This window comes from Coffea arabica, chromosome 6e (assembly GCF_036785885.1).
Source record: "Coffea arabica cultivar ET-39 chromosome 6e, Coffea Arabica ET-39 HiFi, whole genome shotgun sequence".
Taxonomy (NCBI): domain Eukaryota; kingdom Viridiplantae; phylum Streptophyta; class Magnoliopsida; order Gentianales; family Rubiaceae; genus Coffea; species Coffea arabica.
The window spans coordinates 3,558,906-3,583,808 of NC_092321.1; the positions used below are offsets into that span (position 1 = coordinate 3,558,906).

A 24,903-nucleotide genomic window follows, 5' to 3' on the forward strand; every position below is an offset into this window, starting at 1 on the left:
ACTAATCCAACAATTCAACTTAGTACATATATCATCGCATGTCAACTTACCACGCTTCACTCAAAATTACATAATATAAATCATCCTTAAGAATTTAAACTTACAAGTCTGCTTAAACGAAAGTTACAACCTCAAAACGCAAGAACGGCAAAATAAAGCTAAGAAAGCCCTCGATCAAATCCCTTCCCGATCTGTTAAGGAAAACAAAGGGAATGGGGTGAGTTAAAACCCAGTGAGGTTCCAGGTAAAACAAGTAAACACATAGCCACATAAAATCACAAAATAGCCAACTAAACACCGTACAGTAAAATAACAGTTTAATCGCAGTTCAATTCAAGGATACGGGTGGCTTTCAAAAGCCAAAGGTCCACTTGAGCTTGATCATAATTGCCTCCTGTTGACACTCCGTCAACACTTGTAACAGTATATAGGTCCGTAGAACACCACTTTCACCAGTCTCCGTCCACCAAACAACCCCCCACCGGGCCCGCACTCCATAAACAGTAGTTTGGTAATACTCGAATATACTAAGAATCCGAGTTTCCAATGCTCAAGGATTCCAATGAAACAGTATCAAGCCGAGGATTTTATCACTGGTGGTGCTGGACAACACAACAAACAAACACAACGGCTATATTTCACCAGGGACCTCCAAGCAAGATTCAATTTCCAGTGAACAGTAAACAGTCCTCAAGGTTTATCGGCCTTCTTGACCAAGCCCTTGCTGGCTCGATACAACCGACTCACCTATGAGGTTGGGTACCCAAACAGTAACAGTAGTTGGTGGAATGTCATCCACGCAACTTAAGCACAGTCATGTATAGCAATATCTCATTTCATGTTAATTCATTCAGTAAGTAGAGCCTCAGTGAAAAGAAAAAAAACAAGGAAGGTCGAGTGCGATAAAGTACACACTCGCCTCAATTTTAATTAAAACAGTGTTTGGCTCAAACAATAACAATTCAATACTTTCAAGTACACAAATATTTCACATGACAAGTAGCAGGTAGTGGAACACTCACCTGTCAAGCAAAAGTAATAATCGACGTCAAACGTCTTAGTTACGATCACCGTCGTTGCCCAAACCTAGGTCAACGAGTGAAAACATTAATAATTGGATTCGTTCCCCACTAAAGTATAGGTTCATTAAGAGGCCAAGTGAGTAGCTTAAGCTACTTAATCCGGCATGCAAATAGGGTCTAAACCACGGTGAAAGTTCATGGAAAACAAGTCTAGTATGTGTAGACACCAAATTTTTATCAAATTTTAATATTTTCTCAAGATTTTTCTATTTGATGTGTTATTTACTTTCTTATATTTTAATGTGTATTTTTCTCATTTTTTGCAGGTTTGTTTTAAAAAAAATAATAATAAATAAAATAAATAAAATAAAAAAAAGAAGAGAGAAAATCAAGAAAATCAAAAATCTTCTCCTAATTATTGCTCTTTCACCAAATGCACTATTGATCCATTTTTGCACTCAAAATCTCCAGGCACCTTTCTTTTCATGAGATGGAGAAAATCATTTTGGTGGATTTAACACTCAAACTCCACTTTTGGCTCAAAAAAAAGATACATCTCCTGACTCTCTCGGCTCTCTCTGGAAAAAAAAACGGCAGAAGGAAGAAAAAAAAAAAGAAGGGACACTCTCTCGGCCTTTTCTTTTGCTCTCAACAAAAACACTCCAAGCCAATACATCTCTCGGACCTTTCTTTGCTCCCAACAGACAAAGCCATAAAAGAAGAAAGGGAACTAGCGGTCAGACCATTGGAATTTAGGAATTCCACCACAAAGCTCAATCAAGTGACTGCAATATCCTAGAGGTATTTTTTTTCTTTTTTTTTTTTTCCGTTTTGTTTTTCACATTAAATTCATATTTAATTGCCTATTTTCTCCTGTTTTTGCTGCTTTGCATTGTTGTTGTTGGATTGTTCAAAAATTGGAAATGGCATGAACCGGATTTAGGAAAAGGAAAGGTTTATTGTGAATGCATGTTAATAGTTTGAAAAAATGCCAAAAAGAATTTTAGGGGCTGTTTTGCTTTATTTTGGCCATTTTATGTTGTTTTCTTGTCAAATTAAGATTATAGTTGTATTGTAGAAGTTGCAAGGAGTGTTATGGTATAATTTTTGTGATTTTTGGTGAAAGATATAGTGTTTTAAAAAATAAAAAAACTGGACTGACTTTTTGCTTTCGGCCACCTTCGGATTATCTTTTGTAAAAATTAACTCCGGAAATGGAACCTACGCGAAAAATGGAGTGGGGAGGTGCATTTTGAGAAATTTTGGCGACCGGAGAAGCCGCCGGCGACCGCCGCCGGAGGCGGTGGCGCCACCTGCGGCCACCATGGCCGCCAACTGAAGTAAGCTTCAGCTGGCCGAAGAAGGAGATAAAGAAACGGTGAGGAAGAAGAAAGAAAAGAAGGAAAGAAAAGAAAAAGGAAATTGGGCTGATGTTTATTTTTCTGATGGGCCAAGAGTTAGTTTTGGTTGGGTTTTGGAAATGGGTTTTGGTTTATTTTTCTCTTGGGTTTCTGTTGGGCTAAGAGACTGGAGCCCATATCTTTTGGTCGGGTTTGAGTGATAAAAGACGGGCTGGCCTGTGTGTTTTAGTTTGGACTTTCGGTTGGGCTTAGGTAGTGTCCGGCCCAAAGAAATAAAATAATGGCCCAGTGGCCTATTTTCTTAAGAAGATCTGATTACGATTTTTCACTTTGGCCCCTGATCTTTTGAGTAGTTTCACTGCAGCCCAGAACATTTTAAATTTCTTTCATGTAGGTCCTTATATTAATTGCATTTTGGTCCCTGAATTTTATCTTTCATTTAATTTTGACCCCTGAACTTTGGAAAATATAATTTTTGTCCCCCAAAAGTTTTCAATTTTTTGCAATTCAGTCCCTAGTGAATTTTGACTCTCTTTATTATGATTGCTTCTTTTTTTTAATAGCTAATTATGTTACTTTTGAGTATGTTTAACTTGTAATTTTTAAATATTCTTAAATTTATTTACGTTTGACATATTAGTGTGAATTTAGTACTTTTATTATTATTATTTTTTCAATTAAATTGGTGCCATGATTCTTTTGTTCATTGTGAGTATAAATAGGATAATTTGACTCCACTTAGTCACCACTTCAAACGGGAGGTACTCCTATTTTATTATTTCAATGTCAATTACGTGCTCTTATGTGCTCCTATGTGTTCCTATGTGTTTATATATTTTTATATGCTTTATTTATTTGATTTAAATATTCATTCAAATTTTCTTATATATGTTTTAGTTAATTTTTTTTAATGATTCGAGAGGCATTTAAATACCTCAAAAATGTAATAGATAAGATAATTTGATTTGTTTTATTATATTTTTCCCTCCTAGATTGTAGTTAGGCGCTCCCCGATGTAATAGATAGGTTGCGTGTTTATGTGGCTTATGTGTTATGTGTTTTATCCGCTTTTCTTAGGATTTTGGCATCTAGATATTATGCTTACGTGTTATGTGTTACGTGCTCTTATGTGTTTATTTGTTTTAATTTATACTTTATTTGCTTCACTATGAATTGCCAATGCATGGCGTCACCACACTAGTCCAACGCTAGTTGTGGTTTCTCCCTCCGCTTACTTGCTAGTCCAACGCTAGTAAGGATTTTTAGAAATGGGTTAGTCCAACGCTAGACCCTTTAGGTTATCTTGCGCTAGATTCATCTTTGTGTGCTATTCACTACATTTTCATGCATATTTTCATTTTTAGGATCTTTTCTCATTTGCATGATATTTCCTATTATATTATCCCTTACCCTCTATAGGTACTAATCATGTCATTTAGAATTGCATCTCATTTAAGCTAGTTCATTTGCTTGTTCATGTTAGGATAATTATTTTTCAAACATGGGAAATGGGTGATTATAACTTTTTAGTTCAAATACCCCATTAATCCTTGTATAAGAAAACTAAGTCACGAGTTTTTGTCTCCCGTACCCTTTATGTTGCATTCTCTTTTTCTTTGATCACATATATATATGTATATAATTTAATTTCTTTTTTTATTTTTATTTCATCATTTGCATACTCGTGACACTTTCAAGGAATCATTTTGGCCTTCGCAATTAATGCGATTGGTTCAATTAAATCCTTGAATGAACATTTTGTTCCTTTCGGTATTTTTATAAATTTAAGATTTGCATCCATGTAGAAAACCTCCAAAATGTGATAAAATTAAAGGTTAGATTAGGAAAATTTTGACTAAACCTCGCAACTAGCTTAGACTAGGTTGAAAGGGTGCCTTAGGTTTGAGTTAATCGAACCTTTGCCTTCCCTTTCTTCAACCGTGACTCCCGAATCCATTTTCTCTTGTTTTCAAAGACCTGGAGTTGTCAAAAAGGGTTTCATTTTGTTTTACTTTATTTTTTTGGGTGACTTGGTACACCAAAACTCCATACCAAGTGGCGACTCCTATTTTTTCTTAAAAACCCTTTTAGACTAAATTTTGGACCCAAATTGTCGCATTCCTTTAAGTCCCATTCTAGGTCCTTTTTCATTTATTATTAATAAATCACATCCTTTTTATAAACACTTTCTTTTCCATCGCGAAAAAATGGGGCGCGACAACTTGGCGACTCCACTGGGGACGTAAGAGAGTCCAAGCACTTGGTTTAGTCGTCTTTTCTCTTTTTAACCCTTATATTTATCATATTTGGATGTTTTAGGTTGCATTTTTCTCTTTTAGGATATTTTGCATTTCACCCTCGTATTCGTTTATCGTTCCTCGTATATGTGATGAATGATTTATTTATTTACTTTTATTTATTTACTTATATGTATCGCGCTTTGCATTTGGGGGTGGGGAATTTTACCCTAGAGCTTCGCATTGGTTCTCGATCCCTCCCCTCCAAAATGAGCACTGGCATACGTGCATACGTTTTATTTTTTATTCCTTATTTATTTTTCTTTTAGTGGCTTGTCACGCCACTCCACCCTATTAGGATTTTAGGCGACCCACTTGGACATGTGATCGTATCACGACGTGTGCGTAGCATGATCCGAGGGGTCACTCGATCTTCCGCTTTAAACTTTAGGTTGATGACCTATTAGTTTTTAGTCGAAGGTTGAGAATTCTTTTTAGATTCGCCCAGACGGGTAGCCGTAACACGACGTGTGCGTAGCAACGTCTGGGGAATCGCTCGAGCCACCGACAAGGAACCTTGGGAGTGATGACCCTTGGTTTCCAAGTCTGAAGGCTCGGGGACCTAAAACCTATCGAGTCTAGATGCATTAGTGAACCCTAACCTCATGCATCCATTTTAGCTTGCCTAGGGTAGAGTCGACCTTACCCTATTAGGGACACTATTCACGAGGGGAGGGGTCCAATCCCTTTCCTCTTTTTATTGCTTTATTTCCTTGTGTTGATTTCGTTGCTACAATGTGTTATGTGTATTTATCTGTCTAAACTAACTTTTCTTGGTTTTTGTGTCTTCATTGCATTCATAAGTCCTAGAAAATAAGAGTCCTGGCATGGTACTCTCTAGGAGCCTACCCTATTTGATGTGACACGTTTAAATTCAATGTTTCGCATTTGCAGCATGAATACATTTCATTTTAGGCTTACCCCGGCATTTAAATGGGGTACTTTTAGATCATATGTCAATTATTTCATTGCATATTTAATCGCTTTAATAAACTGGCATCATACATTAACTTTAGAGGGAATGCCGCATAGGGGATCCCGCGTTAGGAATAAGCCGCTTTGTGTCTCGGATATGTAATCCAATGAGACTTACACGTTTATATTTTTTGTACCATCCAAAGGGGTAGTGCACAAGGTAAGGTAGGATTCGATCCCTTCCGTGTGACGGCATTGAGAATGATGGAACAGTTTTTACGCATTAGAATATGAGCCTTTAATAATCACTTTTTGGCCATTTTATCAAAATTGGTAAAAATTCCTTGTGTAACGGACATTAAGTTGAAGAAATTCACAAATTCCTCATTGTTGAGATGATAAGTATGTTAAGGTCGAATCTTGATTTTCGAAGGCTCATAGACTAATGAATCACAATGAATTTTTTGAAACTATCAATGAGCTGACAATTCCATCGATTTTGATAAATCATCAATTTCATTCATTCCATTTTTACATCTAAGATGATTGAATCGATTTTTTATAGATCATTCGATCCATACAATTTTGCTCATTTTTTTAATTTCATTTTCATTCAATTTCATTTTGAAATAAATCATTAATTTCATTCAATTCATTTGATCAATTTACCCCTTTTTAGGGTGATCCAGCCAATTTTTGAATAAATCCTCAATTTCATTCAATGCATTTGATCTGTTCATTCGATTTTAGGATAATTCAGTCAATTTTGAATAAATCGTCAGTTTCATCCAATCAATTTTACCAGTTTATTCATTTTTTAGGACAATCCAACCAATTTTTGAATAAATCCTCAATTTCATTCAATCCATTTGATCCGTTCATTTACTTTTAGGATAATTCAGTCAATTTTGAATAAACCGTCAATTCCATCCAATCCATTATTTTTTTTTTAGGATAATTAAGTCAATTTTTTTTAAATAAATTTTCAATTTCATCCAATTCATTTGATCAGTTTTATTCGCTTTTAGGATAATCTAATCAATTTTTGAACTAATAATCAATTTCATTCGATCCATTTGGCCCGTTTATTCCTTTTTTAAAAAAAAAAAAAGTTTTGATCTATGGTTTACCGAATAAACTAGTCGAGACATTTCAATTCTTTCAAAAATAAGCTTTTCACACTAAATTGATTTTTAATATCACTTTATATGTCAATCAAAGCATTCAACCCATTCGGACTTTGTCCTCATTTTGTTAGGACAAATTGTCTCTTGTCACTCCAATTATTCAATTTTTTCAAAATTGTCTTTTATTCGAATCTCAATAAGTCGATCGGATCCATCAGGTATTGTATGATGCCTACCCCTAAGGATTGCATTTTCCATACTAGACCAACCCTTGGCATAAAAGGGCTCACCCATAGGACATGCATATCGATTTTGCAATTTTGCTTACTGACTCTGGGTATTTTGCTTTTATTTTTTTCCCCTCCCCTGCATTTATAAAAGTTGTTTTAACAAGGTAAAAAAATATTTTTTCCTACATCTGATAATATTTTTGGGTCTAATAAATTTTGAAAAATTACAAGTGTTACTTGATTCTTGGGCAGATCCTACAATGTGAAAAAAAAATTAAAAAAAATAAATGAAAAATCCATTTGAAAATGCTAGTGTAAAGCATCTCAAAAATCTCTTGATTCATTGTTTCTAATACATTTTGTCTCAAAAGATAGAAAGAGAAAGTGTGTATATATTTGAAAGTGTATTCTTTAGAGATTTTTATTTTCTCACATGTATTATATTTGAGAAAAAATTTTCAAACATTTGAATAATAAAGTTTTTATTTAGACAGCTATTGTTTTGTATATATTCATTCTTTATTTGCTCATTGGGAAATTTCATGATAGATTTTAAGAAATAAGGCTAAATTGAATTTTTTCGACCTCTTGTTCGAAATTCATGAGTGTATGTCCAATTCCCAAAATTCTTTGCATACACTAGATATGTGGCCTAAACTATTCAATGAGGATAGTCGGAAATAAAAGGGGGTCATTCAAATTTGATAGCTTGTCGTAAAAGATCAACCCCAACACTTTTCATTTTCATTTTTTTGTCCACTTCTATTGAACCTCCAAGATCAGTCGCATTGGTTGACTAGCTTCAAAGTGAGACAATTTTTTTACCGTGAAAATGTCCTGGGTGTCTAATCAGATTCAATACACATCTGAGTGAAAGCAAAAATGCACATTACTTCTTATTTTGGGAATTTGGGATGATGCTCTAGGCTTTCATTTCTCTATCCATACAGTTTTTATCATTCAGTCTCCTTTTTGAACCATCGCAAGCACAATTTTGTTTCAAATAATAGCCTTAGTGATCATAATTTTACACGTCAAAAGGAAATGGATTTTCTTAACGGGCTATTCTTTACTTTGGTTGTCATGAAAAATAAGAATGATACTTTGGCTATCGTTTCTACTATCTACACACTATCCATCCTTTGCATCCTCGTTTGAGCCTAAATTGGTGGTTCGTTTCAAAAGCACTTATGATCGCACCCCCACACTGGGGAAGGAGATTTGAGAATTGAAAAAATGGCAAAGATGCTCAAAATTTTTGAAAGGGACATCAAATAAAGAAAACGAGTGAAAAAAAAAAAAGAAGAAGAAGAAAAAATTACAAGTTGGGAGATTTTGACTCTACCATTGATATTTTGGTATTCAATATCGCAAAGAAAGAGGGGCCATATATACTCCAAATTAGGGAGTTTTCAATTTTATCATTGACATTGGGATATCAGTATTGGTAAAAAAAAAAAAGAGAGAGAGAGAAAAGAAAATTGTGAAAAAAATGAAAAATGATGAAAGAAAAAAAGAAAAATGCGAAGACATCTAATGCTGCATTCCCCTTAGTGATTGTTGAAGAAAAAAGAGGATTGATAAGAAAAAGGGAGTCAAAAGGGGGTCCCGGATTTTAAATACAAAATTGGGGCAATTTTTGGGAAAGAAGGCGATCTTAAGTGCATTGTCCTTGCAAGTTTTTTTTTTTTTTTTTTTTTTTTTTTTTTTTTTTAGCTATCGTTGTTAAACTACATTACAAGCTCATAAAGTCCATTGCTGACTTATCTTTCATGACAATTTGAAGTGAAAATTTTGTCTCTAAGGAATCTACCAACCACTCATGATCATGAGGCCATAACCTGTTTTCATATGTTTAACTATCGTTTCTATCCATATATATACAAGCCTATACAGCTTATATGTTGACTGAATTTTCTCAAGAAATAAGAGTGATAAACTATTTGCTTTCACCAAGATGTGATATTGAATGTGCTAGATACAATTTGAAAAAAAAAAAAAAAAAAAAAAAAAAACCCTGACATACCATTCCCCTGGGCCATCTCAAAATCCTGAATAATATCCATTTGATTGGTCCTAAAAGATGAGCTCATAAGAAAAGTGATCCTTTTCCCTCAACACCGATCCCAAAATGAGGAAGAGATCTTTTACAATTTGGTCTTATTTTGAGGGAGTTATCATGAAATCTTCTACATGAGTTTGGATATGACATTTAATTTTTTCATTTGAAAAATGTAGTTTCTATTCACATTGTATGTGATTATTTTGCAACTAAAATAAGCCCAAATTGGGGTAAATTTTTTGTAATATATTTGTGAGACTTCACCAAATAAGTTCAAATTGAGGCAAAAGTTTTATAATACATTTGTAGGGTATGTCCAAGATCAAGTATATATTTTTTAAAATCTTGATAAGTCAATACTTTGCATGAATTTTAATTGTTACTTCATTGCTCAAAAAAAAAATAAACAAAAAAGGTAAAAAATTGAAAAATTCAAGTGCTTTGAAAAATTCCCCTTATGCAGGTGTTTATGGTTGAGATCGAGGAAAAAGTGCAATTCAAAACTTGCAAATTTGGAGATTAATCACGAATAAAAATGGAGCAATGATGCTACATTGTAAAGTGGAGGATCGGCCATTTGCTCAAAAGGAATACATACTTCAGCAGCCAACTTGAAAAAAAAAAAGAGAAAAGAAAAAAGGGGGAATAAAGAAAAGAAAAAAAAAGAGAAAAAGAAAAGAAAGGGGGAATGAGAGAAAAAAAAGAGAGAATAGTAAAAAAAAAAGGAGGAAAAAAATGAAAAAAAAGAAAAAAAACGAAAAAAAAGAGAAAAAAAAAGGGATTGAAAAAAAAGAAAAAGAAAAAGAGAGTTTTCCCTTCGATTTTGCAAATTTTGCAATTGAATTCTGGGAGCATTTCATTGGAGATTACATTTCTAAGTTGGGGTAACACCTTGCCCTCTTATACTGTAATGGAAGTGGTAATACATGCCAAAACCGAGATTCCGTCCTTGCACATTTTGACAAAGGCTCAGGCAGAAGAAATCGAATGGATTAAGGAGCACAATGAGTTGCTGTCTCTAATTGATGAAAAAGAAGTTGAATGTTTGTCATGGACAATGCTATCATCAAAGGATGGTTCGTTAGTTATGACAAGAAAGACAAATCTCGCTTATTTGAAGTGAGGGATAAGGTTTTGAAGTAAATTCTTCCGATTCAAGAGGAGGTTAAAGAAAAGTTTGTTCCAACTTGGCAAGAGTCATTTATTGTTCAAAGAGTGCTATCCGGAAGAACGTCCATTCGTACAGAACTTGATGGACAGGTCTTTCCTTTGCCAATCAATTCAGACATGTGTAATAAATTTTTTTTATCTGATTATGTGATTTTTCGTTTTGAAATACCATCTATGGCGGATCAAAGGCGAGCCTTTTTCTTTTCTCTTTAAACATCTTATCCCTAGTTTTCCCCATTGAACCTCCAGAATAATTTAACCCTTTATTTGATAGCGCTCATAAAGATTGCAAACCTCACACTGGGGTAAATTTTTATCTCCTGTTATTCCAAAAAAAAAAAAAAAGAAAAAAAGGATTCAAAAGCCAAACTGGGGCAATTTTTTTCAGTATTAATACCCTCATACTGGAGCAAATATTGATAGAACGTGATCTTAGGGTTTTGAAACCTTTTTGAAGATTTTGCTTTCAACCTTTAATATTTCTCCACCCCATCTGAGCCCATCACAAAAATTATGAAAAGTCTCGACCTCCGCTTTAGTGGCATTTCTGATAAAAATCACTTAATCAAATGGCAAATAATGTCAATACACCTTCACCAATTTTGCATGGGAAGGATTATCGCACTAATGCCATCATTCTTTAAATATATTTCTGAGTTGATAAAGGTTGTTAACAAGATTTGTTCATTGAGTGAAAACCCGAATGGGTGTCTTTTCAAAAATGAAAAAAAAAAGAGAAAAAAAAAGAAGAAAAAGAAAAAAAGAAGAAATAGAAAAAGGAAAAGAAAATGGTGGTGACCTTAGGGAAAATCCGAAATGTTAAGGTCATCAATGTAAGGTTTTGGAGCACAAGAGATCATGAATGAAGAGCAGAGTGTTGAAACTTGAAACGGGCAGTCCTTCAGATCTGGTTATTAGAAAGAGTTGATTTGTGATACAAAGGGAAGTATAACTGACTGATGCTAAAAAATTGAGAAGATTCAACACAAGTTGCAGCACAATTCTTGGGGAGCAATTTTGATATCAAAAGATCATGCTTGCATGGTTCTCAAGGCCAAAGGAATCACAAGGGATCACATGGGTGGTGGCATTATGTGATCACTTTTTCTACCTTTTCGAAAGCATGAAAAATGTGGTTTTTGTTAAACATGATTTACGCTGGAGCAAATAGCAAAAGGAGTGAGCTCCAATTTTGGTAATGCGTTCTAAATCGGTTTTGTGAAAGAAAAAAAGTGCAAAAAGAAAAAGAGTTTTTTAAAATCGAGAGGATAGTGACATATGTATGTACCTCTCGAATCTCATGAAGGGAGAATTGTCATTGGTATCCTTCTAGTTTTAAAATTCGTCACTTTGGACCTTTCCAAAAAAAAAAAAAAAAAAAAAAAAATCAATCAATCAAGAAAAACAAATTTAAATTCCTGTTGGAGCGTAATCGCGTCCCTCCGCGCATCAATTTAATTTCCTGTTGGTGAGTCTCAGCGTCCACCACGCACCCTTCTACCTCCCATTCTTGATCAATTTAATTTCCTGTTGGTGAGTCTCAGCGTCCACCGCGCACCCTTCTACCTCCCATTCTTGACAAATTTAAATTCCTGTTGGAGCGTAATCGCGTCCCTCCGCGCATCAATTTAATTTCCTGTTGGTGAGTCTCAGCGTCCACCGCGCACCCTTCTACCTCCCATTCTTGATCAATTTAATTTCCTGTTGGTGAGTCTCAGCGTCCACCGCGCACCCTTCTATCTCTCATTCTTGACAATTTAATTTCCTGTTGGAGCGTAATCGCGTCCCTCCGCGCATCAATTTAATTTCTTATTGGTGAGTCTCAGCGTCCACCGCGCACCCTTCTACCTCCCTTTCTTGACAATTTAAATTCATGTTGGTGAGTCTCAGCGTCCACCGCGCACCCTTCTATCTCCCATTCATGACAAGTTACTTTTCTTGACTGTTTTGACCAATAATTGTTGTGCTTTCTCATTCATTTGGTGTTTCATGTTTAGAAGTTCTGAGAGCTCAGACTTTTTCGACTTTGCAAAGACCACAGTTGGTCAATGCACTTGTTTCATTGTGGTTCACTTGCATTCGAACTACGTTTGACCTGATTCCCATGGTGGGATACGTAGGCAACTCTACATGGGTTCAGTCACATTTGCTGCAATGTTATTGCATCATTTTGTCCAATAATTTCAGCCAAGTGTTGGCTTGTTTATTTTAGTTCAGGTGCAGCTACAAGAGACAGGTAAGCAATTTGGTGTCTACGTCTTTGTCTTGAGTTTCTTTGAAACTCTAGACAAAGAGGGGCAAGCTGTAGACACCAAATTTTTATCAAATTTTAATATTTTCTCAAGATTTTTCTATTTGATGTGTTATTTACTTTCTTATATTTTAATGTGTATTTTTCTCATTTTTTGCAGGTTTGTTTTAAAAAAAATAATAATAAATAAAATAAATAAAATAAAAAAAAGAAGAGAGAAAATCAAGAAAATCAAAAATCTTCTCCTAATTATTGCTCTTTCACCAAATGCACTATTGATCCATTTTTGCACTCAAAATCTCCAGGCACCTTTCTTTTCATGAGATGGAGAAAATCATTTTGGTGGATTTAACACTCAAACTCCACTTTTGGCTCAAAAAAAAGATACATCTCCTGACTCTCTCGGCTCTCTCTGGAAAAAAAAACGGCAGAAGGAAGAAAAAAAAAAAGAAGGGACACTCTCTCGGCCTTTTCTTTTGCTCTCAACAAAAACACTCCAAGCCAATACATCTCTCGGACCTTTCTTTGCTCCCAACAGACAAAGCCATAAAAGAAGAAAGGGAACTAGCGGTCAGACCATTGGAATTTAGGAATTCCACCACAAAGCTCAATCAAGTGACTGCAATATCCTAGAGGTATTTTTTTTCTTTTTTTTTTTTTCCGTTTTGTTTTTCACATTAAATTCATATTTAATTGCCTATTTTCTCCTGTTTTTGCTGCTTTGCATTGTTGTTGTTGGATTGTTCAAAAATTGGAAATGGCATGAACCGGATTTAGGAAAAGGAAAGGTTTATTGTGAATGCATGTTAATAGTTTGAAAAAATGCCAAAAAGAATTTTAGGGGCTGTTTTGCTTTATTTTGGCCATTTTATGTTGTTTTCTTGTCAAATTAAGATTATAGTTGTATTGTAGAAGTTGCAAGGAGTGTTATGGTATAATTTTTGTGATTTTTGGTGAAAGATATAGTGTTTTAAAAAATAAAAAAACTGGACTGACTTTTTGCTTTCGGCCACCTTCGGATTATCTTTTGTAAAAATTAACTCCGGAAATGGAACCTACGCGAAAAATGGAGTGGGGAGGTGCATTTTGAGAAATTTTGGCGACCGGAGAAGCCGCCGGCGACCGCCGCCGGAGGCGGTGGCGCCACCTGCGGCCACCATGGCCGCCAACTGAAGTAAGCTTCAGCTGGCCGAAGAAGGAGATAAAGAAACGGTGAGGAAGAAGAAAGAAAAGAAAAGAAAGAAAAGAAGGAAAGAAAAGAAAAAGGAAATTGGGCTGATGTTTATTTTTCTGATGGGCCAAGAGTTAGTTTTGGTTGGGTTTTGGAAATGGGTTTTGGTTTATTTTTCTCTTGGGTTTCTGTTGGGCTAAGAGACTGGAGCCCATATCTTTTGGTCGGGTTTGAGTGATAAAAGACGGGCTGGCCTGTGTGTTTTAGTTTGGACTTTCGGTTGGGCTTAGGTAGTGTCCGGCCCAAAGAAATAAAATAATGGCCCAGTGGCCTGTTTTCTTAAGAAGATCTGATTACGATTTTTCACTTTGGCCCCTGATCTTTTGAGTAGTTTCACTGCAGCCCAGAACATTTTAAATTTCTTTCATGTAGGTCCTTATATTAATTGCATTTTGGTCCCTGAATTTTATCTTTCATTTAATTTTGACCCCTGAACTTTGGAAAATATAATTTTTGTCCCCCAAAAGTTTTCAATTTTTTGCAATTCAGTCCCTAGTGAATTTTGACTCTCTTTATTATGATTGCTTCTTTTTTTTAATAGCTAATTATGTTACTTTTGAGTATGTTTAACTTGTAATTTTTAAATATTCTTAAATTTATTTACGTTTGACATATTAGTGTGAATTTAGTACTTTTATTATTATTATTTTTTCAATTAAATTGGTGCCATGATTCTTTTGTTCATTGTGAGTATAAATAGGATAATTTGACTCCACTTAGTCACCACTTCAAACGGGAGGTACTCCTATTTTATTATTTCAATGTCAATTACGTGCTCTTATGTGCTCCTATGTGTTCCTATGTGTTTATATATTTTTATATGCTTTATTTATTTGATTTAAATATTCATTCAAATTTTCTTATATATGTTTTAGTTAATTTTTTTTAATGATTCGAGAGGCATTTAAATACCTCAAAAATGTAATAGATAAGATAATTTGATTTGTTTTATTATATTTTTCCCTCCTAGATTGTAGTTAGGCGCTCCCCGATGTAATAGATAGGTTGCGTGTTTATGTGGCTTATGTGTTATGTGTTTTATCCGCTTTTCTTAGGATTTTGGCATCTAGATATTATGCTTACGTGTTATGTGTTACGTGCTCTTATGTGTTTATTTGTTTTAATTTATACTTTATTTGCTTCACTATGAATTGCCAATGCATGGCGTCACCACACTAGTCCAACGCTAGTTGTGGTTTCTCCCTCCGCTTACTTGCTAGTCCAACGCTAGTAAGGATTTTTAGAAATGGGTTAGTCCAACGCTAGACCCTTTAGGTTATCTTGCGCTAGATTCATCTTTGTGTGCTATTCACTACATTTTCATGCATATTTTCATTTTTAGGATCTTTTCTCATTTGCATGATATTTCCTATTATATTATCCCTTACCCTCTATAGGTACTAATCATGTCATTTAGAATTGCATCTCATTTAAGCTAGTTCATTTGCTTGTTCATGTTAGGATAATTATTTTTCAAACATGGGAAATGGGTGATTATAACTTTTTAGTTCAAATACCCCATTAATCCTTGTATAAGAAAACTAAGTCACGAGTTTTTGTCTCCCGTACCCTTTATGTTGCATTCTCTTTTTCTTTGATCACATATATATATGTATATAATTTAATTTCTTTTTTTATTTTTATTTCATCATTTGCATACTCGTGACACTTTCAAGGAATCATTTTGGCCTTCGCAATTAATGCGATTGGTTCAATTAAATCCTTGAATGAACATTTTGTTCCTTTCGGTATTTTTATAAATTTAAGATTTGCATCCATGTAGAAAACCTCCAAAATGTGATAAAATTAAAGGTTAGATTAGGAAAATTTTGACTAAACCTCGCAACTAGCTTAGACTAGGTTGAAAGGGTGCCTTAGGTTTGAGTTAATCGAACCTTTGCCTTCCCTTTCTTCAACCGTGACTCCCGAATCCATTTTCTCTTGTTTTCAAAGACCTGAAGTTGTCAAAAAGGGTTTCATTTTGTTTTACTTTATTTTTTTGGGTGACTTGGTACACCAAAACTCCATACCAAGTGGCGACTCCTATTTTTTCTTAAAAACCCTTTTAGACTAAATTTTGGACCCAAATTGTCGCATTCTTTTAAGTCCCATTCTAGGTCCTTTTTCATTTATTATTAATAAATCACATCCTTTTTATAAACACTTTCTTTTCCATCGCGAAAAAATGGGGCGCGACAGTATGTACATGAAAATTTGGCAAAAGAAAAGTTTCAATAAAGCTCAAAGGCTTCATTACGGGTTAAACTGTCTCGCCCGGCCAGACTCGGGAAACGGTCATTGCTCATTGTGGGAAATTCGGAATTAGGTTCTGTCAGATGCATTGGAAACTAGGTTCATAAGGATAAATTTGTCTAGAAGAAACCATTTCCAAAATCCCAACATAAGTGGCTCAAAATTACGAAACCAAATGAACTTTCTGGACTGTCTCGGATGAACAGTACCGCCCGGACAGCCAACTTTCCAGACTCACCACGGATCGTTCGGGATGAACCAGAAAATGAGCTTTGTACCGTTTTAAAGCTCTAAGAGTCTACTTTCAATTGCCACAAACGGCACTCAATTCCGATCAGTGAGTAACACGTTATGTCCTTAACAAGATTGCTGGACAGAAAATTTCTGGACCTAGTCCAGTTTTCCTCCTTTGTTTATAACTCAAAATTTATTCAACCAAATTGGCTAATTTTTTGTAGACAACCTCCACACACATAACCCAACATATAACACTCACATTTGTAGCCAAAATGTGCATGAAAATATCAAGGAAAAACCGGGCAGCAAGCTTAAAAAGTTTCGGTCAGCACACTTTAAAAATTTCTAACTTCTACTCTTCTTGTTATTTTCATTCCTTGCACATAACAAGTATTAGATCCAACTAAATAGGGGTTTAAAACATATCAATACTTCATAAACACACATGAATAAGGGTTAGACATTTCATCAAACACTTGGTATGCATATTAGTAAACCTAACCATTACTTGATTAACTCAAGAAACTAACCCCAAATTCAACCATAACAAATTGTTTTTCACCATTTCAACCTCAAGTAGATGATATAACATCATAAACCCAAATTTTAAAGATTACATACCTTACTTACAAGTTGCTTTAGTCACCAAACAAACCACCACAATAGAAGCTTTAGGCTTGAAACAACCTCAAAGATTGAAGAAAATTTTCTCACAAACTCTAGATCTTTCTTCTTTGGATTTTTGTTCTTGATTTTTTTTTCTAGGGTTCAAGGTAAGTATATGGAGCTCTCTCTTTCCCCTTTTTGTGCTAAGAAATTCGGCCAACAAGGGTTAAAAAGGAACCAAGTTTAGTCTTTAAATTGTTTTCTAATTCCTTAGTCAAACAAACCCATGGCTAGGGTTTTGCCACATGACTTCATTAGTAACCTAGACTTTCTTAATCTTTGACTAATGGTTCTCTTAACTTTTCAAATGTACCAATAATTGTTTAACAACTCTAATCTCACACAAAAATCTCTACTACTTAAGAAAAGAACACTTGGTCAATTTCAAGTGGTGCATTAATTTAAACAAACTCAAGAAAATATTTTTCTTCAATTACAATGAAATGGAATGTTATACATGGAAATTACTATAACATATAGAAAATATATTGTAAGGGCATAGAATAAGTAATTTAAATCCTAGGGTAAGGCACTTGGTACAATGTAAGTGGTGGAAAAGAAACTAACTCAACAAAATTGTTTTAGCTAAAAGTAAGGATATGAAATGTAATGCATGGAAATTGTTTTAATACATGTAGAATGTTATGCAAGGGTATATTATAAGTGGTGAAATAGTTACAACTAACTCAAGAAAAATGTTTTAATTTCTTAGTGTATACGATAACACATAGGGGATGCAATGCTAGGGCTTATAATCTGTGGTTTCATTCTTAGAGTAAGACATGTAGTTTAGAAAAATTGACTTTTAAAGTGAGGGTTCTCACACCCATGGCCACGGCAAGTGGCAAGGTACTCAATCAGCCCTCCTTTTTCCACTTCTAGATCACCTCTAGGGTTCAATGGTGCTGAAAAACAACCAGAAAAAATAAATATCTTAATACATGAAAGAAGCATCAAGTCCACCCATGAAGCACAACCTATTATAACTCAATTGCTCTAAATAAGACAGGTAAACGAAATAACAACAATAGCAACAAGAATGAAAATCATGACATCCTATCCAATTCTAAAATCATGACAACAAGAATGTATGCTCCCAGACCTAATAAGGTTCAAAATCCAACTGCTCTTCTTCTTTTTTTCACTAGACGCTCGCTCCCCTGTACCTCAAGCTTGAACAAGTGCAATATGATAAGTACAGGAGCAATTCGGGACAACCAAAAGCTTCATGACCACAAGTCTCATGTTGTGAAGGCAATCTTGGATGGTTATGTTCTCCTTCGTAGGTGACAATCAGCATTAAAGGCTCCTCCAAGCATCTCTCCACATGCTTTCTGGCAGGGCACCCTCTCATGCTGCTGCACTTGTAGTATCCCCTGCACAGAGATTAGCGAATGTTGAATCTAGGCACTTGGAGATCAACTCCTCTCTCAGCCCTCCCACATTGAAGGCCGAGATAAGATTAGATTTAGGCTCATAAAATAATTATGTCACGACTTCCAAGAAGCTCTCAAGCACACCAAGAATCAGAGAAACATAAAACATGAATAGGATTGAAGAAGAAACAAATCCTTCCTTTTGCCAAACTAAAACTGAATCAAAGACGAGTAAAAATTCCTGGCACTATAGCGTTTTCACTTCAAAATTCAAAGTGGATGAGATGCAATTAAAAGCTAAACTGTAGATCACTCCACCGAGAGGGCACAGTAAAGTAAGTAGGTCAAAAAGCACAATAATAAATAACTGATGATTTTTCTATGGATTTTACTGCAAGTCAAAGCAAGCTCCATCATGGAATAACAGAGACTAGCAATGTACCTGGGATGAGGTGAACCTTTGATTGGTTTCTGGCCATACTTCCTCCAAGAGTACTCATCGGGAGGGATATCCGCAAGCTTGTTACTGATAGCAGGTACTTTGATTGATCTCTTCACCGTGTTTCCTTCTTAGGGAATTAAAAAAAACGAAGACAGTGACCATAAATACCACAAAAAAGACAACAAAATGAAATATGAAAAATCTAAGAGGACGGAAAATAACAACCTTTTCTTTGAGCAGTGACATCGTCCACTACTTCCACATTTCACACTCCTATTCTCTCATCTTCCAGAGCATCATCTCACCAGATTGTAAGAAAAACACTACCCTACCTTACCCGGATTCTGAGCAAGTTAGAGGGCCGAGACAAAAGCGCCAAGATTAATAATCAGATTCAAAGTATCAAAAAACCCCCAAAACTCAGCAGCCAAATTAATTCATTAGCATCAATCAAATCAAATATAACCCTAATCCGATAAGAACAAACTAAAACAAAAGCAACCACAAAAATTCATTCAAATCCAACTTCAAGAATCTACACTAGTAATTCTAAACAATTTTTCAAAGGAAAAGGGAGGAAAAAAACTAATAAGGGCAAAAAATTTTCAAACTGATATTGGCCGCTTTTAAAGGATAAAAATGAGAGAGAGAGAGAGGGGGGAGATGATCTTTTACCTCCGAAAGTGGGTCTTTGCCGGAGTTGGAGATGCCACTTGCAAAGAAGGGATTTGTTGATAAGATGTCGCTGGAGGCTTTTATCGATGGTATCGCTAGAGGCTTTTATTTGCCGGAGTTGAGGAGATGTCGTTGCGAAAAAGTAAGAGTTTGGTCTTTTCTCGATGAAGAGGCTGTGAAAAGAAGACTGCTTTTAGGAAAGGAAAATAACTTCACAATCATAGATAAGGAAGTTATTTTCCTCCCGTGGGTGTAACTTATTTTCTGTCAGAAATTATTTTCCCAAATTAATTATCAACCAAACAACAGAAAATATGGAAAATATTTTCCGGAAAACCTTTTCCACCCAAACAAACAAACCTTAAAAGCATGATAGCTTGGTTGCTTCGACAGTGGAAAGTGAGAGAACTTCCCACGTAGGCAAGTCAGCGTCAACATCTTTGTCCATGTTTTTGGGGTCCAATTAAGGGAAGGTAACCGGCAAAGGCTATTATCATCTGAAGGAGCTAATAGCAAATACCAATATAAATTGGGTTGGATCGTTAAAAGAATTAGTGAAACTATAGATGTTATACCTGGATAACAGTGTGAGAGCAAAAGACCTCTAAATACTTACACCAGGAGATTGTTGATTGGACTTTTTTCAGTTAACTTGTGTCATATTTGTTTACCATGAAGTGGAACAAGGAGCATTGGTACTTATGCACCATAGACATCATTAGCCGAAAAGTCTTCATTTGCGACTCTACAAATTTGATACCGATTTGAAAAGTCACCCTGTCGTGTATAAGATTACTTATATGCAATTTTTAAATTTAAATTAAAATCTATCAGGTCAATTATGTCTCGATTCTTGAAGTACTATGTTAATTATGTTTCTCATTATTCATCTATCATTTTGATTCCAGTTAAAAAGCCACTATCTATGCAATATATAAAGTTAGAGGGGTTGTGGTTAGTGTAAACTTTTTTATGTCATTTTTTAAACTTTTAATTTTATCATTATAGAAAAACTAATTTTTGCTCTAATTACTTAATTACATTTTGCTAATATAACTATTCATAACCACCCTAAATACTATAACTACCAAATTACAATAACCTTATAAACCAAATTCTTTAGTAAATTTATAATAAATGTATTTATGCAAAAAATAAAATGTATATAAAATTAATTTCTTTTAATTATTTATGTATATAATTACTCATCTATGTCAACTTACAATTAAATTTAAATCGGCATAACTCTTTTGTCCAATAAGCATTTAAAGCTTAAGATTGGAATACACATGCCTTCATTTCCGCATAACTCTTTTTTATTTTTCCTAAAAATACAATGGACCCGCATTTAGAACTGCTTCTAACCGGTCTCCAACAGCTCTTTTCATAACTGTCCCTTGCCCGGTCCGACGGTGATGTCTTGTTCTAGTTTCCTTTGCTCTTCCCACCATGCAGTCAGCTTCGCACCTCTGTTTTTAAACTTGGACTCAACCGGACGATTCGACTGATTGAACTGAGAATTGGTTAGTCCTCAGTCTAAATTAGTATAAAAAATCGGGTGAAAGAAACTCGATCAAAAGATCGATTTGATCGTAAACCGGTAAACCCTAAAAAACCCAGGACTGATAGTGGAAAGCTTTTATGGCGGATGGCAGAGAAAAAGAAACGAGAGGAAGAAACAAGAAGAATCCTTTATAAGTTAAAAAAAATTTTCTCATATTATACTTTGACCCCTCAATATTTTAAATAATCATAATTACACATATAGAGTTCTTTTATTACTCATTTGCAGCCTTACTTTTTGCATTTTAACAATGATTGATATTTTCATTCTGGATTCATCATCTTGTGGAATTAGAGACTCATTAATGTTATTATATCTTACTTAAAAAAGTTCCACTATGAGTACTTTATTCTATTACTTTATTATTAATTTGACTCCTTAATATATAGGACATATGAGAAAAGATTGAAATCACTATGAGTACATATTTATTCTATTTATTTTATTTTATATATAATTAAAAATATATTTATGAGTTCAACCTCGAGTTTAACCGGTGGAACCCATTCGCTTATGATCCCTAAATTCTGTCGAGTCGTTACTCGATTTGAATTTCAAAACATTGCTTTGCACGACGTGATAACTTGACCCCTTCTGACTCAAAGGACATCCACCGTTACTATACTGGGGCCGCCTTCTAGTCCTCCGAACCACCAGATTTATGGCCAAAGCTTTTAGCAATAGTTTCCAAACTATTGCAATAAGTGTATTGAAGTTAAAAAGTAGGGAAACCGTCTGAAATTCAATTTTAGATAACAAAAAGCTGGCAGGTTGTTGGTCATCATAAATGACTCGAGTGTTTGTGAGATGTTAAGAACTAAGGGTTCAGTTTGACAGGAGGTCAAGGGTTCACTCGCCCTTAATTTCTATAGGATTGAAAATAGAGTAGATGATGTCGATTCATAAAAATAAGAAAAAAATATAATTTTAGACATGAAGTATTAATGTAAAAATAAATTTTAAAAGACAAGAAATTATGTAGAGTTCAAATATATTTAATACCCTAACTTAAATATAAATCCTACAAACTAGCAACATATTTTAGAGCTCAAACATATTTCCACCTCTGATCCTTTTTGTAACTCCAAGAAACGACCCAGGGAGAAGAGAGAGAAGTAAGAGACAGAGTGAGCGGAAGAAAGAGTGAGTAAAAACACTACTCACTCTTGAGGTTTTTGTAATCAATGACCATCATATTTAGGGTAAAAACGCTTGTAAGCAATTTTTGTACACACTTCCAATTTTCTGCAGAAATCAAAGAAGTTTTCTGCAGAAGATTCCAATTTTTGTGCACACTACGTGTTTATCCGGTCTTATGCCGTGGAGTGAAACATTAAAACTTACAAGCAATCTAGACGTTCGCGTTTGACAGTCTACTTAGCTATCTAAAACGACTCGTAAGCAAATTATTGCCATGTAAGCAGCACAAGTTATTGCACCGCTTTGCGGGCTCTATCTATATATTACACCTTCATCCAAAGTTCAGCTGCCCCTCGATAGATTTCCTCCCCATCAGAATTCTTTCTTCAGTAGTAGAGTACCGATTTTATACCATTTATATATATATATATATCTCAAATATCTGCAACAAATGGATCCCCAAACCGAGCATCTTCACTTCCTCCTAATTCCTTTGATGTCTCAGAGCCATATTATTCCCTTGTCAGATCTCGCTAAATTACTAGCAAGGCAAGGCCCCATGGTCTCGATGATTAGCACACCCAAGAACGCTAACAGGTTTAAAGCTCTCATCGACTATGCCGCAAGGGAAAACCTCAAGATCCAGTTGATCACAATACCATTCCCAGGTCAACAAGTCGGATTGCCAGAAGGATGTGAAAACCTGGATGCACTTCCTTCTACAGACTTGATAAGGAGCTTTGTGGATGCATATAGTTTGATGCAAGAACCAATAGAAAACATTGCCAAGAAACAGTTAGAACCGAGGCCAAGTTGCATCATTTCCACCACTGCTCTTGTATGGACTCAAAACCTCGCCCACAGGTTAGGAATCCCAAGGTACGTCTTCCAAACCGTAGCTCCCTTCACTCTCGTCTGTGCCGGCAGAATAGGCAGGTTCCTCGAGAGTCACGACTCTTCGGATTTAGACGCATTTTGGGTACCGAATTTGCCGCACAAAATCCAATTCAGAAAATCCCAGTTGCCTTTTCCGGAGAGCAGGAAAGAGTCGGGTGATGTAAGGAAAGAAACTCAGGTTTCAGACAGAGGGAGTCTGGTGAATAGTTTTGAGGAGTTGGACCAGTGGTATGTGGAGGAACAGAAGAGAGTTCACAAGAACTTCTGGGACGTCGGACCCGTTTCTTTGATCAACAGTACAGGGTCAGCGACAGCAAAGAGTGACCACTACAGTTTAAAATGGCTGGACTCGATGAAGCCCAGCTCTGTTATTTATGCGTGTTTCGGCAGCATGTGTCATCTGTCGTTCGGGCAGCTGAGAGAGATTGGTCTGGGGTTGGAAGCCTCAGGCCGCCCGTTCATATGGGTGATCAGAGAAATTGATTATTCGCCACAAGTGGAAAAATGGTTAAAAGATGAGAAGTTTGAGGAGAGGGTTAAAGGGGTCGTTGTCAGAGGATGGGCACCGCAGGTTCCGATATTATCCCATTCGTCAGTGGGAGGATTCTTGACCCATTGCGGGTGGAATTCTACACTGGAAGGAATCTGCGCAGGGGTGCCAATGCTATGTTGGCCAATGTTCGCGGAGCAATTCTTCAATGAGACATTTGTTGTGGATGTCGTCAAGATCGGCGTGAGGATCGGAGTCGAGACGCACATGAGGGTTGGCGAGGAAGAGAAGACCGTTGACAGAGAACAAATTAAAGCAGCAATCGATCAGCTGATGGATGAAGGAGAAGAGGGGGAAGAAAGAAGAGAAACAGCGAGAAAGCTGAGTGAGATGGCAAGGAATGCTACACAAGAAGGGGGCTCTTCTTACAGGAATATCACATTGTTCATTCAAGACGTACTCCAGCTCCAGCAACAGGAAGCTGCAGAAGACGAGAAAGTGAATGAAGACAGAGACTCAGAAATCACAGACAATCGAGTGATGTAGATGTAGCCATTTAGGAGGGTAGGACCCTTTCCTTCCTTCTCATTATAGGTGTCAAATCAACCCACTTAGCTAAATTTACCCATATCCATCTATGAATAAATGTGTATGGGTATCTTAAATTTTTGTATATGGGTATAAATGGATTGGGTAACCCATCAAATCCAATTAACCCATTTAAAATTCCTTTCCCCTAAATCTCTTCTTTTTCCCCACCCATTTTTTTTTCAAAATTTTCATTTTATCATGATGTTAACTACTTTTGTTTCATTATTATTATTATTTGTTGGTTTTATTTTATTATTTTGTTTTCTCTTAATTTGTTAACTTGCTCATTTTTCGGCATTACCAATTTATGATAAATTTGAGCCTCTCTTCTTATCTTTCTAAAATGAAATTTTAAATTTATATATGGAAAAAATGTTAGGGGTTAAAAATTTTTGGATTAAATTTTTATATTAACTTTTATAGTACTTAGTTCAAATTTTTATATTCTTATTATTCAATTATTAAATAATATGTAATTTTGTGAAATAGAGTATAAATGAAAAAAATTTGGTAATTAGGCTTATTGAACATTATAAGTAAATATTTAAAACTAATGATGGGTACAAAGAGCGATATACATTGATAACTTAGTTTGCAAAAATGAATTTAAATGAATTTACAAAAAATTAAAATAAATAGATTATAAATGGGTAATTGGGTTACCCAATTCATTTTTTGAATTACCCATTTATACGCATCTAATTAAATGGATATAAATGGGTTGACTCACTTATACCCATTACCCATTTTATCTAATTCAAACCCGCCCAAGTCACCCATTTTGACACCTCTACTTCTCATCTATAGTTTGTTTTGTACTCCTCTATATATGCATGTATTCATGATTTCTCCAGCACAAGTCTTGACTTCAAGCAAATTCTATTAGTTTCCAAAATTTTCAAGCAA

At 35.2% G+C, this 24,903-nt stretch overlaps 2 protein-coding genes and 1 long non-coding RNA gene across 3 annotated transcripts; 2 read left to right on the forward strand and 1 right to left on the reverse strand.

The window, feature by feature from the left end:
• The first annotated feature begins 1,452 nt into the window (after positions 1-1,452).
• Positions 1,453-8,669, forward strand: LOC140009332 (uncharacterized). Its single transcript, XR_011816736.1, has 2 exons — positions 1,453-1,823; positions 7,104-8,669. It is a non-coding gene; the product is annotated as an uncharacterized lncRNA (long non-coding RNA).
• Positions 8,670-17,741: 9,072 nt separating this feature from the next.
• LOC140009619 (uncharacterized) lies at positions 17,742-19,753 on the reverse strand. Its single transcript, XM_072055702.1, has 5 exons — positions 19,676-19,753; positions 19,316-19,502; positions 18,866-18,892; positions 18,641-18,767; positions 17,742-18,198 (listed from the first exon to the last, which is right to left on the reverse strand). Exons 1-5 carry the CDS (start codon positions 19,751-19,753, stop codon positions 17,967-17,969), a joined length of 651 nt encoding a protein of 216 aa, XP_071911803.1. The 3' UTR covers positions 17,742-17,966.
• Positions 19,754-21,762: 2,009 nt separating this feature from the next.
• LOC140009333 (UDP-glycosyltransferase 73C1-like) lies at positions 21,763-24,268 on the forward strand. The gene has a single exon (XM_072054523.1). The coding sequence runs from the start codon at positions 22,471-22,473 to the stop codon at positions 23,950-23,952; it is 1,482 nt and encodes a 493-aa protein (XP_071910624.1). The 5' UTR covers positions 21,763-22,470; the 3' UTR covers positions 23,953-24,268.
• Positions 24,269-24,903: the final 635 nt, after the last annotated feature.

Excerpts from the sequence above, each read along its gene's own strand:
- LOC140009333 (XM_072054523.1), top strand. The coding sequence starts at position 22,471 with ATGGATCCCCAAACCGAGCATCTTCACTTCCTCCTAATTCCTTTGATG.
- LOC140009619 (XM_072055702.1), bottom strand. The coding sequence starts at position 19,753 with ATGTTGACGCTGACTTGCCTACGTGGGAAGTTCTCTCACTTTCCACTG. Across the intron at positions 18,768-18,865 it reads TGTCACTGCTCAAAGAAAAG|AAGGAAACACGGTGAAGAGA; the intron begins GTTGTTATTTTC and ends TAATTCCCTAAG. Across the intron at positions 18,199-18,640 it reads AAAGGTTCACCTCATCCCAG|GGGATACTACAAGTGCAGCA; the intron begins GTACATTGCTAG and ends ATCTCTGTGCAG.